At 41.6% G+C, this 18,650-nt stretch overlaps 1 protein-coding gene across 2 annotated transcripts; it reads right to left on the bottom strand.

Moving 5' to 3' along the window:
* Positions 1-4,596: 4,596 nt before the first annotated feature.
* Positions 4,597-18,614, bottom strand: LOC116728025 (deoxynucleoside triphosphate triphosphohydrolase SAMHD1-like). Of its 2 annotated transcripts, XM_032575751.1 has the most exons (15): positions 18,502-18,614; positions 18,253-18,349; positions 15,603-15,763; positions 15,225-15,340; positions 14,611-14,681; positions 12,990-13,139; positions 12,477-12,577; positions 12,273-12,381; positions 12,094-12,185; positions 11,870-11,985; positions 6,425-6,564; positions 5,876-5,929; positions 5,654-5,758; positions 5,370-5,505; positions 4,597-4,827 (listed from the first exon to the last, which is right to left on the bottom strand). In XM_032575751.1, exons 2-14 carry the CDS (start codon positions 18,271-18,273, stop codon positions 5,371-5,373), a joined length of 1,371 nt encoding a protein of 456 aa, XP_032431642.1. In that variant the 5' UTR covers positions 18,274-18,349; positions 18,502-18,614; the 3' UTR covers positions 4,597-4,827; position 5,370. The 2 variants fall into 2 exon arrangements, with proteins under 2 accessions (XP_032431642.1, XP_032431653.1); XM_032575762.1 differs by lacking the exon at positions 15,225-15,340 and having other exon boundaries at positions 18,502-18,543.
* Positions 18,615-18,650: the final 36 nt, after the last annotated feature.

The raw sequence follows: 18,650 nt of genomic DNA, 5'->3' as shown, positions 1-18,650 counted from the left end.
AACAAAATTATTTTGAGCCAATCGGATGCAGGGATGTTTAGCTCTGACAAGATCCTCTTGAGCAAAAATTCATTCAAATGGAAGGAGCACACCATTATCCACAGTAAGTTTGACTCATATCTTGTGGAAAATAAATTAGGAGAGGGCAGTTTTGGAAAAGTGATCTGCTGCAGGAACCTTCACACAGATGAGCTTAGGGCCATCAAGGTTCTAAAGCGAAACACCAATGTGGGCAAAGCTGAAGTGAAAGCATTAAAAGCGATAAGACAGCTCGACGCTGACAAGACAAACTTGATCAAGTTTTACGAAGGGTTCAATTACAAAGGGCACAAGTGCCTTGTTTTTGAATTTCTGAGCAAAAGCTTGTATGACTTTTTCGTAGACAGGAAACTTCTGCCGCTGCACGTGTCTGAAATAAGGGTCATAGCTCAACAGCTGTTAGTGGCTCTGGATGCACTGAAAAGCATCGGCATTGTTCATTGTGATATCAAATCAGACAACGTAATGCTTGTGAACCACGAGTTGCAGCCGTTTAAGGTGAAGCTTATCGACTTTGGCAATGCCATGAGGAGATCCACGCTGGAAAGGGTTGAGATGATCCAAGCTCTCGGCTACAGAGCCCCTGAAGTGGTGCTGGGCCTGCCCTTGGAAGAGGGCGTTGACATGTGGGCTCTTGGTTGCGTTCTGGCCCTGGTTTTCATCGGAAGGCACATGTATCCCGTGCAATCTGAATATGAATTCATCAGAGTGATAACAAAGCTGCACGGTTTCCCCGAGGACGACGTTCTCAGGAAAGGGTTGAGGGTGAACACTTTCTTTACTTTCACTCAGGATTCGTTTTGGGAACTGAATACGAATGAGGAATATCAAAAACTAACAGGGAAAAAAGTTGTCAAGCACAGTTGCATTGACAAATACATACAGACTTTTGATGAGTTGCCAAGGTTGCACCCAGGATTGGATGATCCTGTTGAAGAACAAGACACACAGGCTTTCATGAGCCTCCTTAAGCGAATGCTGCATGTCAATCCAGCAAAAAGGATCACCCCAAGTCAAGCTCTTGGCCATCGTTTCGTAACTATGTCACATCTTTCGTACAAAAGCAAGGGGCCGTACGTATCTTTGGCCCATGCAAACATGAGAGAGTCGCAGCTTGAGGAAGCAGAGGTTTTAAGGTATAAAACATCCAGTGAAACACAGTGCAGATTTAGTTCAGCTATTTCATGCTTTGACCACCAACCTGAAGAGGATTATGAAAATGAGGAACATATATTTTCAATAAAAGCTGGGAGGCAGAACACAGAAAGCCAAACTGACCCAGGATCACAGGGGGAAGTGGTGCACGGGCTCAAAACATCTCAGAAAGCGGTGGCACCTTTACAGCAGTACAAGAAACTGTCATGCAAGAAAGGAAGAATTCTGATCCATGTGAAGCCCCAAATGTCAGCTCAGGAAACACCCACACCTGTCAGAAAACAAATACGACCAACAAAGCCGCAAAAGTGTGTTTCCAACACCAAACTGCCCAATCCATTAAAATCTGAAGGTAAGGCAGATAAAGCATCACCAGATGTTGTCAGCAGTATACCAGCTCCTTGTAAAGAACCCACAAAATCGGAAAATGAAGATAAAAGCCTTTCCTTCTTAGCTGAGAATTACTTTGACAGTGCCGAGGTAATATTAAATGAAAACTGCCCTAAGACGATCCTGAATTTCTTTTCCTGGATAGTTGAGTGCTGCAGAGGAAGCGAATGAATCAAAAACCGTATGGTGTCATAAAAATAAACGTCTGTTTGTGATGTATGTTCAGTTGGTGCTATTGAAATAAAATATAAACATATTTTATTTATATAGCAGCAACTGAAAAGAAAAGTGATCCAATTATTCATTAAATTAAATCGAATTTAAATTGAATTCAATATAAATTCGATTTAATTTAATTCAAATTAGATAAATTGGGGTACACAACCTGTAGCTAGGCAACAGTCAAACCATCCCTTTAATTTATGCTCTGCACACATCAATTAATAGCAAAACTTTTAATAAAGCTTATTTTTAAAATAAGAAAAATCAACTCTGATTAGGAAAGTTATCAGAATTTTCTGTATATATATATACGTATATATTTCAGATACTTGAAAGAGATATAAGCAGCACATGTCAGTTTGTATTGAACCACAAATTAGAAACACTTGTGGTGAAAATTCAAATGATCTCGCGTATATATATATCTATATATATATATAGATATATATATATAGATATATATATCTATATATATATGCACTGAATATAAGGTTCCTAAACCAGCATGCTCACAATCAATCAATCAATCAATCAATCAATCAATCAATCAATCAATCAATCAATCAATCAATCCACTCACTCACTCACTCACTCACTCACTCACTCACTCACTCACTCACTCACTCACTCACTCACTCACTCACTCACTCACTCACTCACTCACATTCTATTGCAACTCTTATTCTTGACTAAACTCTCTCCCATCCTTCGTGTACCGGTTGCTACCGGCGTCGAGCCCAGGCTTCCGCTCGGCCGCGCTGCCCGGCTTTTGGATTTGGTGGACTGAGCACTTTTTGGACATTATTCATTAAAAACATTTATTTCTTCACATCCTGGGTCTCCTGTCTGCTGTCTTCACCAACTCACACCGTTTTATGACATCGCGTGCCTCACCGTTGTAGCTTGTGGTCGGGTCCTACTGTCATGAGTTGCGGTGGTGAGAGGTGAGGCAGACACTGAGACCCAGGTAGGATGACTGATAATGATTTAATGATGAGAATAATTCAGAAAATACTAATCCAAAAGTCCAAGCAGCGCACAACTGATGATGACAGAAAGTATAGACGAACACGACGAGGATGTGTATGTGTATATATATATATATACAGTACAGACCAAAAGTTTGGACACACTTTCTAATTCAATGGGTTTTCTTTATTTTCATGACTATTTATAAGGCAAGAAATCCCACTTATTAACCTGACAGGGCACACCTATGAAGTGAAAACCATTTCAGGTGACTACCTCTTGAAGCTCATCAAGAAAATGCAGAGTGTGTGCAAAGCAGTAATCACAGCAAAAGGTTGCTACTTTGAAGAAACTAGAATATAAGGGGTATTTTCAGTTGTTTTACACTTTTTTGTTTAGTGCATATTTCCACATGTGTTATTCATAGTTTTGATGCCTTCAGTGTGAATCTACAATGTCAATAGTCATAAAAATAAAGGAAACTCATTGAATTAAAAGGTGTGTCCAAACTTTTGGTCTGTACTGTATATATATATATATATATATATACAGTATATATATAATTTTATTGTAAGACAGTGGAATTCAAGCATAAATTATAATGAACCTTTTATTAAAGGTTCCTAAACCAGCATGCTCATCATCAATCGATCGATCAATCGATCCACTCACTCACTCACTCACTCACTCACTCACTCACTCACTCACTCACTCACTCACTCACTCACTCACTCACTCACTCACTCACTCACTCACTCACTCACTCACTCACTCACATTCTATTACAACACATAAGTACAAACAAAGAATGGATAAAAGAAAAACACAACCCTGACACCAGAAATGTCTTCCTAAAATTGAATTGTCCAGAGTCACACTAAATGATTAACATGCTGGAGTTAAATCCAGGGTCATTTAATACTACAGACCAAACATTCATAGGCTGATGAATATGTTAATATCATTAACTTATAGATATGAAGAACCAATTGAACTATTACAAAACTTATTTCTAAATTTGTATTCTGAAAGGATGTAAGAGGTGGATTTATTTTCTCTAAATGGTGGAGTAAAGACTGAAATTGTAATATTCATAGCCTTCTCAAAAGCAACAGGTCTAAATTTGTCAAACGACTTTCACATTAGCAATATACAGTATCTACAAGACTCTTCTTGAGTTCTTTAGTGGGTGAAAGAACAACGACATTTCCACAGCTGAGTGTAGCGAATGTAGTCACATGGGCATTTTTTTTGCATATTTTGGGGGGTACTGTTTGATTGGTGGCGTTATCTATCTGACCACATCAGATGTCCTCCACATATATGCTGGTCATCACTTGGTCACGTGATGCATTCGATAGAGGACTGTAAGTTTTGTTTCATACTCAGTTGGTGTGCGCAAGCGGCAATAGGAAGGACAAAGAACTGAAATAGGGAAGAAATGGACTTCTAGCAACTCCTAACCTTCTGGTTGGAGGGGCATACGGTATGGACAATTGAGTGGAATATTCTTGTGTTTGTATATGTGTAATAAGTTTCATTTGAACAATTCATATAAGGGAACATGACTGTTTTACTGATGTATATTTGTCACCGTGTATTTTATTGCAGTGTTCACGGTGGTCTTGGGCATTTATGCGGCACAAAATTCATTTAATAAAACGTTTGAAACCATCAGTCAAAGTGTTGCACCTTCATCAAGAAGCGAGAAAACGTTGGGAGCAGCTATACTGAGCTTCAGGCTTTGGTAAAGTCTTTTAGATGCAACCAAAAAAAACCAAATGTACAGCACAACGGTGTTGAAAGAAATGAAACACAATGTGACATCTCACAATTTATTTTAAAACAAGTTTGTCAAAATGATTACATTCTCACAACTCCTGAGAAAATTTTACATATTCAAGTCCAGATTGAATGGCATTACTGCACATTTAGTCAAGAATAATATTTTATTTAAATGATACCCAAAGACATATTTGTAATGTCAACAGACCTGGAAGGTGATGACAACAAACGTTTCAGAGGCTTCAGAACCGGTGTCATGGTTACTTCCTAAAAAACAGAAAAAACAGATGTTGCAAGTTGTGTGAGTGCACAGTGTACATAATAAATGAAAATGCATAAATTGTGACATAAAAAGTAAACTACACTACACAGATAATTTTGACGATTGTAAAATAACAAAATAAAATAACTCTACATCACCGGTTTTACCTTTGAGGAATCACTTCTTACAGAAAGTGGTGGCACAAGAACATTAATTAATATAGAGTTATAAAGGTTATACTGTATTTAGTTATAAAGGTTATACTGTATTTTTATAGACTTGAGATATTAATTAATGGTGCAAGAACATTAATTAATATAGAGTTACATACATACTGTATTTTTATAGTCTTGGGTTGTTAACCCAAACAGATATTTACATTGTGGAATAAAAACAAATTTGGGGGATCAGTAAATCAAATTCAAGTAGATAAACTCCTAATATTTTTCACATACAGTTTAAAATAAAATTAGAAAGTTATGAATCACAGCTAATTAAAAATAGCTGATGTCTACTATATTTGGCTAATTATAACCTCCAGAAATACCTCAGGCTTGAACTGGTTGTGCGGGGGCAAATGTGTCAAAGAGATTTCTGTCAGCCTTCAGATCTTCATCCTTTGTTCTCTTAGTGTAGATTCTAAACTTCTTCTCTTCAAACCGCTCTGGAAGAAGTAGAGATACCTGAAAGAGATATAAGCAGCACATGTCAGTTTGTATTGAACCATAAATTAGAAACACTTGTGGTGAAAATTCAAATGATCTCGCTTCAGAAGAACACGAGTGACAAATGAACAAATCAAGAATCTAAAATATTTTGTTTCAATCTCACCTGAGTTCTGTCGATAGGCGTGGCTACATCTGTTATTTGCTTGGTGTAGAAACTCACGTGTTTTATGGGGTCTTCTTCCTTCATTCCATAGTTATACTTGACTAACTAAATATCAAATAAATAGTGTGAGGTTACAAATAATATTTCAGAGATTAAATTGCAAATATCAAAATTAATTGCCTCAGTCAAAAAAAAAAAGATCTTATTTGCATTAAAACTCACTTCCACCACATAATCCTCTGGGTTTCGCTTGCCGACATGCGCGTTCCACCAATTCTAAACAGAAATCCCATAAAATGTTACAACTTCCAGATTTTTACTTAAAAATCAAACAATATAGTTACAGTGCGGCTGCACAGTGGCGCAATTGGTAGCACTGCTGCCTTGCAGCAAGAAAAGAAGGTCCTGTGTTCGATTCCCGGCCCGGGATCTTTCTGCACAGAGTTTGCATGTTCTCTCTGTGCCTGCGTGGGTTCTCTCCGGGTACTCCGGCTTCCTCCCACAGTCCAAAAACATAACTGTCAGGTTAACTGGTCTCTCTAAATTCTCCCTAGGTGTGAGTGTGTGTGTGTGTGTGTGTGTGCATGGTTGTTTGTCCTGTCTGTCTCTGTGTTGCCCTGGCGACCTGTCCAGCGTGTACCCCGCCTCTTGCCCGGAATGTCACCTGGAGATAGGCACCAGCAGCCCTCCCAAACCCATTAGGGTCAAGGATGTCAGAAAATGGATGGATAGTTACAGTGTTACTGAGTACAGTTGAAGTTCTTAGGATACCTTCATATTGCCCAGACTCTCTTCTGATGAAAATTCCCCCAGACACACGTAGAGCTTTCTTTGCATTATCCTTTGCAGTATTTCCCGTGCCTCCTGAAGCTCCGCACCGGAGGAGTTCAATATACAATCAAATATAGCATCTGCAAGGCAAACAGAAAAACACAAAATTGGTCAAAACAAAGAAATAGATTTCAAATCCTCTAAAAATTCAGACTCTAAATACCAGAGAAAATTTTTATTTTTTTCTCTATTTTCATACAGAAAGAGCATAATTTGGGCAGCTGTCCATAAAAACATTCTTATATAGTCACAACTCTGACATGTCCTACATCCCTATACCCCAGTGTTACGTCCACAAAGGGCACAACATATTTGAGGACACGAAGACAAAAATGAGGATTCAAAAGTAATTTTTATTTTCAATTCTCTCGAGCTTTTCTTTAAGATGAGCTTCTTTTGATTTTTCTGTGAAGAAAAAAGAGAATTAAATCCTCGGTTCCCCGTGTCCCAAAAAAGAAAGAACACAAAAATCCCAAAGTATAAACAGAAAGTTGGACCTGATGAGCCGATCAAAAAGAACAAAACGGTACAGCAGGGGGCCAACCCTATACAGGGCCGTCGAAGCCCCTGCTAGTACCGGACTACAAGAAAAAAGAAACTACTGTTAAAGAAAAATCGAAAACAGGACAACCGGTCCCACCAGGTCAAAAATCACAACAAAAAAAACATCAACCAAACAAACAGCTAACAAAAACTACCGTGTGGCAGGCTGGAGACGTGCGCACCGCGTCAGAACGCATCCTGGGTCTTGGTTGGGAGTGGGCGTCGCCTTTACCTGGCGCAACCCAGCCTATTTATAGGCGGTCCAACAGCGTCACAAATTAACGGACCAATTACAAGAAAGAATTATCAAAACTCTAAAGTATATTAAACAACAACAACAACAAAAATCATACAACTAACTTCTATACAAAATAATCCAAGTAAAAAAAAATAGACAGAAATAAATACAATGTGCCGGAGCACATAACACCCAGTCACCACGTTAATGTAAAATCCTCATTTAAAAGTCTGATCTCCAAAATTGATAACAAAATGTTGGGAGGTACTACAGAAAAAAGGACATCTGAATGGAAGAAAAACTCAAATCTTTCTATGTTAGAAGTGCAATGTTACTTTGTTCTTTTTATTCTTTGTTGTAAATTAAAATAGTGTACACATGTGCATAACAATGCTGCCTTACATCTATTTGAGTGCAAGATTTTTACTGTGGCGCAGAGATGAAGCCACTTGAAACAATGTTTTCTGGACATAGAAGGCTAAGTGAAATTCTGGAAGGAGTTTTTAATTACACCCCTAATAAGGTTAATGGCACGAAGCTCTTACCCTATTTAGGGTGAGGGCCAAATAAGTGTACATTTGGGAGCAAAAAATGGCCTTTTTTGAAAAATTCTGGAGGGCTAACCGTAGGTCGTAGGGTCACGGGGTCAATTTCTAAAAATTGTTTGATCCCTTGTTACCACTATGACCTCCCCTACCGATTTTTAAGACCCCCGGTCTCCCCGTGAGAGACCCCCAAAGAAGACAAACGTTTCTGAAAAATCTTGGTTAGGGCTCCCAAGTGGCAACATTCGCTGTAGTACCGCTTTTCTGCCACCACATGGCATCGTTGCCATCTCGGTATCATTCTCAACGGGGAAAACTGCCACTTGGGTATTATCACCCATACAACTTGCCAAATGGGTATTACATCAATGGGGGGGTTGCCACTTGGGTATTATTATCCATACAACTGACACTTTGTCACATTTCACTCAATGGGGCTTGCCAAATGGGTATTAATGACAACGGGGGTTTGCCACCTGGGAATTAATCACCATTGGGGCTTGCCACATGAGTATTAATCATCATTGGGGCTTGCCACATGGGTATTAATCACCATTGGGGCTTGCCACATGGGTATTTGGACCTCGAGAGGACCAGGGCAGATCATGGAGCTCATTTACCCAGGGCTAGGGCACCATGGGGCTTGCCACCTGGGTATTAATGACCATTGGGGCTTGCCACATGGGTATTAATGACCATTGGGGCTTGCCACATGGGTATTTGGACCTCCAGAGGACCAGGGCAGATCATGGAGCTCATTTACCCAGGGCTAGGGCACCCAAAGCCCGCAGTGTTTATGACAGTGGGGGGGTTGCCACCTGGGGACCCACACTTAAGCACCGTTCGAACCTGGGGACCCCACCAGATCATGGAGCTCATTTACCCAGGGCTAGGGCACCCAAAGCCCGCAAGGAGGACAGATGAACCGCCCCTGTGGACCTCCAGAGGACCAGGGCAGATCATGGAGCTCATTTACCCAGGGCTAGGGCACCATGGGGCTTGCCACATGGGTATTAATAACTATTGGGGCTTGCCACCTGGGGGACCCACACTTAAGCACCGTTCGAACGTGGGTACCCACACTTAAGCCAAATGGGTGTTTATGACAATGGGGGTGTTGCCACCTGGGGGACCCACACTTAAGCACCGTTCGAACCTGTTGCCACCTGGGGGACCCACACTTAAGCACCGTTCGAACCTGGGTACCCACACTTAAGCACCCCTACATGGACTACACCCACCAGTACACACGGCCCAGAATCTCGTGCCCCTGGTAGGGCTCCTTTTGTGAACATGGGCTTGCCAAATGGGTGTTTATGACAATGGGGGGGTTGCCACCTGGGTATTTGTGAACATGGGGCTTGCCAAATGGGTATTAAGCACCATTGGGGCTTGCCAAATGGGTATTAAGCACCATTGGGGCTTGCCAAATGGGTATTAAGCACCATTGGGGCTTGCCACCTGGGTATTTGTGAACATGGGGCTTGCCAAATGGGTATTAAGCACCATTGGGGCTTGCCAAATGGGTATTAAGCACCATTGGGGCTTGCCACCTTGGTATTTGTGAACATGGGGCTTGCCAAATGGGTATTAAGCACCATTGGGGCTTGCCACCTGGGTATTTGTGAACATGGGGCTTGCCAAATGGGTATTAAGCACCATTGGGGCTGGCCAAATGGGTATTAAGCACCATTGGGGCTTGCCACCTGGGTATTTGTGAACATGGGGCTTGCCAAATGGGTATTAAGCACCATTGGGGCTTGCCACCTGGGTATTTGTGAACATGGGGCTTGCCAAATGGGTATTAAGCACCATTGGGGCTGGCCAAATGGGTATTAAGCACCATTGGGGCTTGCCACCTGGGTATTTGTGAACATGGGGCTTGCCAAATGGGTATTAAGCACCATTGGGGCTTGCCATCTTGGTATTTGTGAACATGGGGCTTGCCAAATGGGTATTAAGCACCATTGGGGCTTGCCAAATGGGTATTAAGCACCATTGGGGCTTGCCACCTGGGTATTTGTGAACATGGGGCTTGCCAAATGGGTATTAAGCACCATTGGGGCTTGCCACCTTGGTATTTGTGAACATGGGGCTTGCCAAATGGGTATTAAGCACCATTGGGGCTTGCCACCTTGGTATTTGTGAATATGGGGCTTGCCAAATGGGTATTAAGCACCATCCACTTGTCACATGGGTATTATTAGACATGGCACGTTGCGACATTGCACTATAAATGCTCTGCCATCTGGGCGGACCGACCCTGGCTTCCCCGTGGCACAATGGTTAAGAAACTTGCCTCCCACCCGGGAGAGCCTGGTTCGATACCAGCTTGGGACACAGAGCTGGAGGACTTGCCATCCGGGTATCGTTTTCAATTGGATTTATGCCATATGGGAACCAACATTCACGGGGGCTTTAAGGGGGGGTCCCGTGCATTTATTGGGCCAAAGGTGGGCTCGGGTCATCACACACACTTGGAAGAATAAACGAAACCAGGCACAACCTCCTCTGATGCCCCCCCTGCTCTGGGGGGGCTTTGCCAAGGATGGAGGTTGGATGAAACAGCCCTTGGACCTCCAGAGAACCAGGGGGGACTCATGGAGCTTAGGTACCCAGGAATGGAGCACCATAATCCCGCATGGAGGTTGGGAGACAGACCCCTTGGACCTCCAGAGAACCAGGGGGACTCATGGAGCTTCTGTACCCAGGAATGGAGCACCATAACCCCGCATGTAGGTTGGGAGACAGACCCCTTGGACCTCCAGAGAACCAGGGGGACTCATGGAGCTTAGGTACCCAGGAATGGAGCACCATAACCCCGCATGGAGGTTGGGAGACAGACCCCTTGGACCTCCAGAGAACCAGGCGGACTCATGGAGCTTCTGTACCCAGGAATGGAGCACCATAGCCCCGCATGGAGGTTGGGAGACAGACCCCTTGGACCTCCAGACAACCACTGGCCTCACACTGACCACCAGCACTCAGACACTTAGCACACAAAGCTAACCTACTTTGCCACAAAGGGACACCAGTCAGAGTCACCAGGTGGCAGGCATATCCCTCCCCCACACTATCCATGGACCACACTACCCATGAACCTCCACAGTACCTGGGGAGATCATGGAGCTCCTTTACCCAGGGCTAGGGCACCCAAAGCCCGCAAGGAGGACAGATGAACCACCCCCATGGACCTCCAAAGAAACTCATGGAGCTTCTTTACCCAGGGCTAGGGCACCCAAAGCCCGCAAGGAGGACAGATGAACCACCCCTATGGACCTCCAGGACTCAGACACTTAGCACACAAAGCTAACCCACTTTGCCACAACGGAACACCGGTCAGAATACCAAGGTGGCAGGCATACCCCTCCCCCACACTACCCATGGACCACACTACCCATGAACCACCAGCACTCAGAGACTTAGCACACAAAGCTAACCTAATTTGCCACAAAGGAACACCAGTTAGAACACCAAGGTGGCAGGCTCTCTGAGCTGAAAATGAAAATCTGGCACTCTTCAATTCCTAATACAAGAGCTCCATCCAGTGGATTTTACATGTACTGCAATGCACCCAGATGACTCAAAAATGTCCCAAAAGGCCCATTCAAAGGAATGCCGAGGTGGCAAAAAAGCTCTTGCAGCCACTTAGGGTTAGTGGCAGAACACGGCAGTGTCAAAGTCAATGGAAAAATTCTGCCACTTAGACACCTCACCCTAAACCCTTTGCTTGCTCTATTTGGTGTTGTGCATGAGAAAGGTAAATCTACTAATCGTGAAAAGCATTGTGTGCTGAACTGACTGAACTTCAGTGAAGTCAGTTTTAAATCCTCATGGACTGAAAGGATGCTGATCGGGACAGAAGGCACTGCTCAAAAATCTATATTAATGTTATGATCTGTTATTCAATATTGAGAAGCCTTTTTATGGAATACTTCTTCTTTCAGGTTATTTGTTTAATTTAATTTCTTGGATGGCTACTTTTTACTTCAACATATTTTACTTAAGTAAAGGTATGTTGAAGTAGTGCTAATGTATCTTGTGTACAAGTTTACTCACCTGTCAGCTTAGTATATGCCACCATGTCATCAATAGCTGTAGAGAGAGTGAACATTTTCCCATCCTTGCCTTGAATCTTGATGTGTTTATCTGCTTTCAGAAAAGCATCTCCGATCCTGAAGGAAAAACAAAGCTTGCAATGGTGAGAAAACATTGCATGAAATAAAAGGTAATAAAACAGAAACAGTGTCCACCAAGCTCCAGCAATGTCAAGGGCTCCTTACATCCACTCTATGCTGTTGGACACTTTGTGCTGGTAGGCTCTTTTGTGCAAAGAGAACCTTGTGTAGAACATGTTGTACAGATTGAACACCTCCTGTTAATAATGACAACATGTAGTGGCAAATATTGTAATTTTGAATCTTAATGTTATAAGAAGGAAAAAGAATTAAACAAATCAAACCTTGTCTCTGTAACAGATCTGCATCATCCCACCCACTTCACACACTCTGGCAAATTTAATCAAGCGATGGCAGTCAAAGTTGTTCTGCATACCCAATTGATGGCAGTCCCTGACATATGGCAAGAGCAAAAAATATGTTTAAAAATTTATGGAATTTAAGACAAGATTGAAATTTTGAGAGGAGAATTAAACCCAAAAAGTCACCTAGCAAAATATTCCCACTTATCCACATCAATTTTGTTCCTAGTGTTGGACACAACTTCGTAGAGGAAGGCCTTCTCTTTAGGACGGCCATGGTGTGGCCACTGTGAATGGACAACCACAGAATTGTAGACAAGCACTAATTTTTAAAGTAATATTTTCTGATTCCACAGAAAGAAACAGTGAAATAGGAAATACAAATTGTCCTTTGTCAAAAGTGCATCAATGTTTTTGATACAATGTGGTAGTTTTATACATTATAGTTAATTCCTTCGTTTTTTAAAATTTATTTTACCTTTCTTTTTCCAGTTAAACTGTTTTAAGGACGACTTTTCACTTCCCTTGTAAAGAAGTACTTTCTGTAATTTACATAATTTTCTATATCAGTGCTTGAAAGTTTATCACATCCAAAGAGAGTGATGATAAGATGGAGGTAGTGCAACACATTATACCAGACTAACCAAGACCCGGTTGAAGATTATACTGGTATATTTCTAAAGGTGAACAGATGGGTACCTCAGTAATCCTTTCAACATCTGGAGGATCAATCAGCTCCTTTATAAAGAGCCGGTCCTCTTCCGGCACCAGGCGGTGCTTCTTCATGTCTCCTATCAAGTGATTTTTTTCCACCAGATGGTCAAACATGTCTTGAGATGCTTTCTCATGCTGCAAGAAACATAAAATTAGTTATTCTAAGAAAACACAGTCACATTTCAAAAATAAAAGAAACACGTATTCTGAATAAATGAGAATCAGCCTAAGTTTAAAGCAGCAGTAAGCAACTTTTAAATGTTTTGTTTTTCACATATTTTTTGAAACTGTCATTATATCATTATAGTAAACTGAGCACCTCCAAGTGAAATGCCTGAAGAAATGCACAGCTCCTGGTCAAAAATAACCAATCAGAGCCAGAAGGAGTGTGTTAGCACTGTCTATCAACATCGTGTACACATGGCTAAATGTTCCAATGGCAGAGAAACAACTTACCGCTCCAGGAAAATCGTTTATTAGAAATCATTAGTGGTCATTCTAAGTAGCCAAGACCCTCCACCTGGCTCTGATTGATTATTTCTAATTAGCACTGGGAGAAGGCAGAGGAGCGTGATTGTTTTCGTTGATTATCTGTCTCATACTATAATGTCACAGCTTTATCAAATATGTAAAAAAACTTTTTTTAAAAATAAAAGTTAGATACTGCTGCTTTAATTAGACACAGTAGGACACTGTAAATATTTTCCATATCTTTAAATTTAGGCAGATATTCTGGTTCTGATCAGACTTATTTTCACAAGAATCTTTTATAAATTAAATAAGTAATCTTTATGGAGATGCTGTCAGGATTTTTCAGCAGGACTGGGCACCTGTCCCTACTACTAAAACCCAGAGCTGTTTTTATGACCATGGAGTTTCAGTGTTAGATTGAGCAGTAAATTTGCCTGACCTGAAGTCCATGGAGAATTTATGGAGTATTGTCAAGAGGAAGATGAGTGACACTAAAACCAACAATGCAGATGAACTGAAGGCCACTATCTAAACCGCTACGGAGGTTTTCATTACACCTCCCTAGAATCACAGGCTGATCAACTGCATGCTACACAGCATTAATGCAAAATACTATTTTTAATGATCGTATGTAAATTTACATGTCTGAGACACTGAATTACGGTAGTTTTCATTATATGCAAGGTATAATCATAACAATGGCCAGAAATGAGGGTGGAATAGTCTACTCCAATGTGTGTAATGAATAGACTATTAACAGAATATTTTTCTCTTTAAGGATATGCATTTTTTTCAACAAGTACTGATGTGTTTCATTGCATCAGTTTTATTTAGTCTGTTAAGATACCCGCAGGGACAGCACTGAATATATTTTTGTTAATCCAGTTGTCAAAAGGACTGGTTTAAGCATTAAACCAGTTTAAGCCTTAAACCAGTTTTTTTTATGAAAGTCATATTTTTACAAACTAGGTAGTCAACTTCAAATTTTGTTTTCTTTAAAGCTGGTCAAAAAATAACTGTCATATTCTTACTCCAATTCAAAGAGTGGAAGAAAAATGTAGGCTTTCTTATTCTCAAACCAGTCTGAAAAAATAAATGAGGCAGCAATTCAGTAAGGGTAAAAATAATTTCTTACGCTCCAGTCATGATTAGGACGTGCTTTGGGGATAAACATTTGATCAAACATGTGGGAAAACGGTCCATGTCCTGAAAAGAGAGAAATAGAGTAAATGGGGTCAGAAGTCTGACTTGAAATGAAAATAACATTTCTGAAATTGATCTCTTTCATTCTGGAAACCAGTGATCCACTAATCTGTTTTTATCCTAAAAAGACTGAGTTTAAAACTCAGTTTTGATTTTGATCAAGTGAAGATTCTGTTTAGATAAACATACAGATAATGAAATCCTAATAAAAAAATCACCATATTATTTTATAGATTTTTTTTTAAAGTTAAAAGATTTATTTTCTAACATAAATGCTGATTTTATCTAAATTATTTATTGATATTTGTTTGTCTGTATTGATTTGGAAGTATATTTGGAAGAAGTGGAATACTTCCTTTGCCAAACTCTATAATGTAAAATGACAATAGTCAAAAGTAGCAATAAATATAATTCATTTCCTCATTAGAGGCAAGTATAACTTAAGGTAGTGGCTACCCAAGAATTAGATTTTGAAGAAGTAGAATAGTTCTTGAATGTATTCTATACTGAAGAAGCTGAATATTGTCTTTTTGGGGAATACCTCACCCAGGTCATGGCAAAGCCCAGCAATCTGCACACAAAGGATGTCTCTCTCATCAATTCCTAGACCTGGCTGCTTCCCTTTCAGAGTCTGAAGAAGTTCTCCAGCCAAGTGCGCCACCCTGTAACAGCAACAAAAAGATCTCATACAAAATAAAATAAACATAAAGAAGTAAACTGATGTAAACTTTCAACAAACAACTAATGTTTGCTCTAAACCAATATAGTACTTAGACATCTATAAAGTTATTTTGAGAAGCACTGATATACTTTTGCAAGACACTGTGTAAGTATTTCTCTCTTAAAGCCTTTAAGTTAAAAGCTTTAACTTGAAGGCTTTAACTTAATTAACAGCAATTAGGTGCAATAAATACAGACATTTACCCAATGCTGTGCTCAAAGCGGTTGTGGGATGCTCCAGGATAAACATAATATGTTCCACCAAGCTGCTTGATGTTTCGAAGTCGCTGAAACTGAGGAGTGTCGATGATTTTGACAAGGATTGGGTGCAGCTCGATATTGCCATGAATGGGATCATTGAACACCTGAAAACCAGGTATAGAATCACGTCAACATCACTAATTTAAGAAAAGAACCAAAATAATTAATATCTGTGTGAAACCAACAGGACACCATAAGTGATACCCTGTAAATTCTAGACACTAACAGGTACCATAGAATTGCACAAAAATCCGTGAGGGACGACGGAGTCCCAGCTCGAAATTCCGTGAAAGAGGTGTAAGGAGCCTTGTGCCAGAAGCCCATTAAAATGCTGTCTACATCGTTTTAAACTGTGTGAATAAACATCTCTGGGTTTGTAGTGTAATTCAAATTTTACATTTAACAATTAATTTGTCTCAATAAAGTCCTCCTTTACAAATTGTCAAATTCTTTCTTTACTTTGTATCACTTACTTATGGTGTATTTTAAACAGTATAATTATGCAGTATTTTGTATCCCACCAAGTTATTGTCACCACTTTTGTGACAAACCAGTTGTGAACACAGAGGAACAGAGAATTATATCTCCCTCTAGTGCACACAAGTCAAACTAAAGTCCCAGGGGTTGTGTGCTTAGATGTTATTTTGCTAATTAAATTAAAGCAGTTTCTGTCTCTATACTGTCAATGTCGGGATCTGTTCCTTATCTGTGTTTATTTTGAGTTTCTGTCTCTCTGAGTCTCCGTGTTGTCCTGTCTCCCCTTGATTGTTTCCAGGTGTTTCTTGTCTCCTTGATTACCCTCTGTGTATTTAACCCCACCTGTGTTCTTTGTTCCTTGTTGGGTCCTCGTCGTGTCTGTCTAGTTTCCAGTTGTCACCTGCAGTGATCATTGCTCTCTGCTTCTCTGTGTTCTGGAATTTTGGATTTGCATCTTATTAAATCATCTACTTTATCGCTACCTGGGTTTGCTGCCTCTGCCTCACCACCACTCGCACCACAAAACCTGACAGTAGGACCCGACCAAGAGTACTACGGTGAGGCATGCCGTTGATGGATACTTTTATCTCCAACATGTACCCAGCTCGATGGGATGATTTGTTATTTAACATCAGAGACTTTGTAGAGATTGTTGCAGTCCAGTTGTCCAGTTCCAGAGCCATATTTCTCCCCCAGACGCCTCGGGGTAGCCATCAGGCTACTCCTGGAACTGGAAGGATGGTCAGACCAACTCCAGTCCCTGGGGTTGGTAAGGCTACAGCAGGAGGCAGAGTGGGAACGCCAGGCAGCTCTAGCCTTCATGGCTGGCGACCCTCTGCCTCCAGAGCCGGACTTCCGCTCCACCAGCCCAGCCCCAGGGTCTCCAGGACCAGCACCACCTCCAGTTCCAGTCTCCGCCGCAGAAGAATCTCCGTCCCTCACCACAGCCGCTGTCTCTGGGCCTCCAGCAGCTCCAGAGTCAGCTCTGGCCTCCGGCCTGGCAACCGTCCCCATGGTGATGGGGTTTCAGGCGGCCCGCCTGGCACCTGGCCGACAAGCAGGGCGGCTGGTGGCTTGGCCGGCCCCAGTTAGTGGGTTCTCGGCCCCGCCTAGTAGTGCTCCTTTTGAGTCCATGCCTTCTAGTGTTCCCGCCTCAGCGCCTTCTAGTGTTCCCGCCTCAGCGCCTTCTAGTGTTCCCGCCTCAGCGCCTTCTAGTGTTCCCGCCTCAGCGCCTTCTAGTGTTCCCGCCTCAGCGCCTTCTAGTGTTCCTTCCGAGTCCCTGCCTCCTGTGGCTCGGTCCCTGCGCCGAGGACGTCCGCCGGAGCTCCCCCTTGGCTTCCTCCTTCGGCGTCATGGATGCCCTCCGGACCTCCCACGACGGTCTTCCTCCTTTGCCTTCGCCCATTATGGATGGGTTATTTTTTGTTTGTGTTGGACTGTTAGCCCTTCCTGTGCCTCCGCCCACTATGTTGGGTTGTTTTTTTTTTTTTTTTTTCGGACTCTAGCCCCCCGTCCAGCGCCCCTCCGCCCGCCCTGGTGGTGTTTTTTGGATTTGGCTTTTCTTGTTTTTGTTTTTTTGGGGGGGCGTCTGGTAGCCACCCTTGAGGGGGGGGGGGGGTAATGTCAGGATCTGTTCCTTATCTGTGTTTATTTTGAGTTTCTGTCTCTGAGTCTCCGTGTTGTCCTGTCTCCCCTTGATTGTTTCCAGGTGTTTCTTGTCTCCTTGATTACCCTCTGTGTATTTAACCCCACCTGTGTTCTTTGTTCCTTGTCGGGTCCTCGTCGTGTTTGTCCAGTACCTGTTGTCACCTGTAGTGATCATTGCTCTCTGCTTCTCTGTGTTCTGGACTTTTGGATTTTGGATTTGCATCTTATTAAATCATCTACTTTATTGCTGCCTCTGCCTCACCACCACTCACACCGCAAAACCTGACAGTCAAACTATCAGTGTGAAAATATGTTCAATGCAATATGTACTGAGGTATTTATTAATATTTTAACAGTTTGTTATAAAATAATTTCATAGAAGCATTCCCCCATAATCGGCCCTTTGAGGACATTTGTGAATGAAGTGAGAATTAGTTTTTCCCACCTGGTCCAGTTTAAACAGTTTTACCTTAGAGCCATTGTCTGTCATTGTTTCAGAGGTTTTGCAGGATCAGCAGATGGTCACCAAAACTCTTGAAATGAAGGATCAAATGACTGACAAGATGCTGTAAAGAAGGAAAAGATTAAAACAAAGACAGACATTCCAGTGTGAACAGATAACATAGCATTTATTAATATGGTATTTAACATGACTACTTTTAAAGCAAATGCCAAACACAATAAATAGATTTTTTTCTGTTACTCAATGCGATATTACCAGCACAGCAAGGAAACTTCAGTCACCTCAGAATCTTCAGAATCAAAATTCCAACCTGCTGCTACAACAATTTATATTGGCAGCTAGAGTGTATCCTCCTCCAGGGCAGGGTTATTATCTGATGTAAAAGAGAAACGCATACAAAGCAC

This window comes from Xiphophorus hellerii, chromosome 1 (assembly GCF_003331165.1).
Source record: "Xiphophorus hellerii strain 12219 chromosome 1, Xiphophorus_hellerii-4.1, whole genome shotgun sequence".
Taxonomy (NCBI): Eukaryota; Metazoa; Chordata; class Actinopteri; order Cyprinodontiformes; family Poeciliidae; genus Xiphophorus; species Xiphophorus hellerii.
Note: the sequence above shows the minus strand (reverse complement) of the source record. Positions and strands in the feature narration are given on the sequence as shown.

Bases quoted from the DNA above. Each gene is read 5' to 3' on its own strand.
- LOC116728025 (XM_032575751.1), bottom strand. From the start codon at position 18,273: ATGACAGACAATGGCTCTAAG. The intron at 12,578-12,989 runs GTACCCATCTGT...GTCCATTCACAG, and splicing joins ATGTTGAAAGGATTACTGAG to TGGCCACACCATGGCCGTCC. The intron at 6,565-11,869 runs GTGAGTAAACTT...TTTGCCTTGCAG, and splicing joins GGCATATACTAAGCTGACAG to ATGCTATATTTGATTGTATA.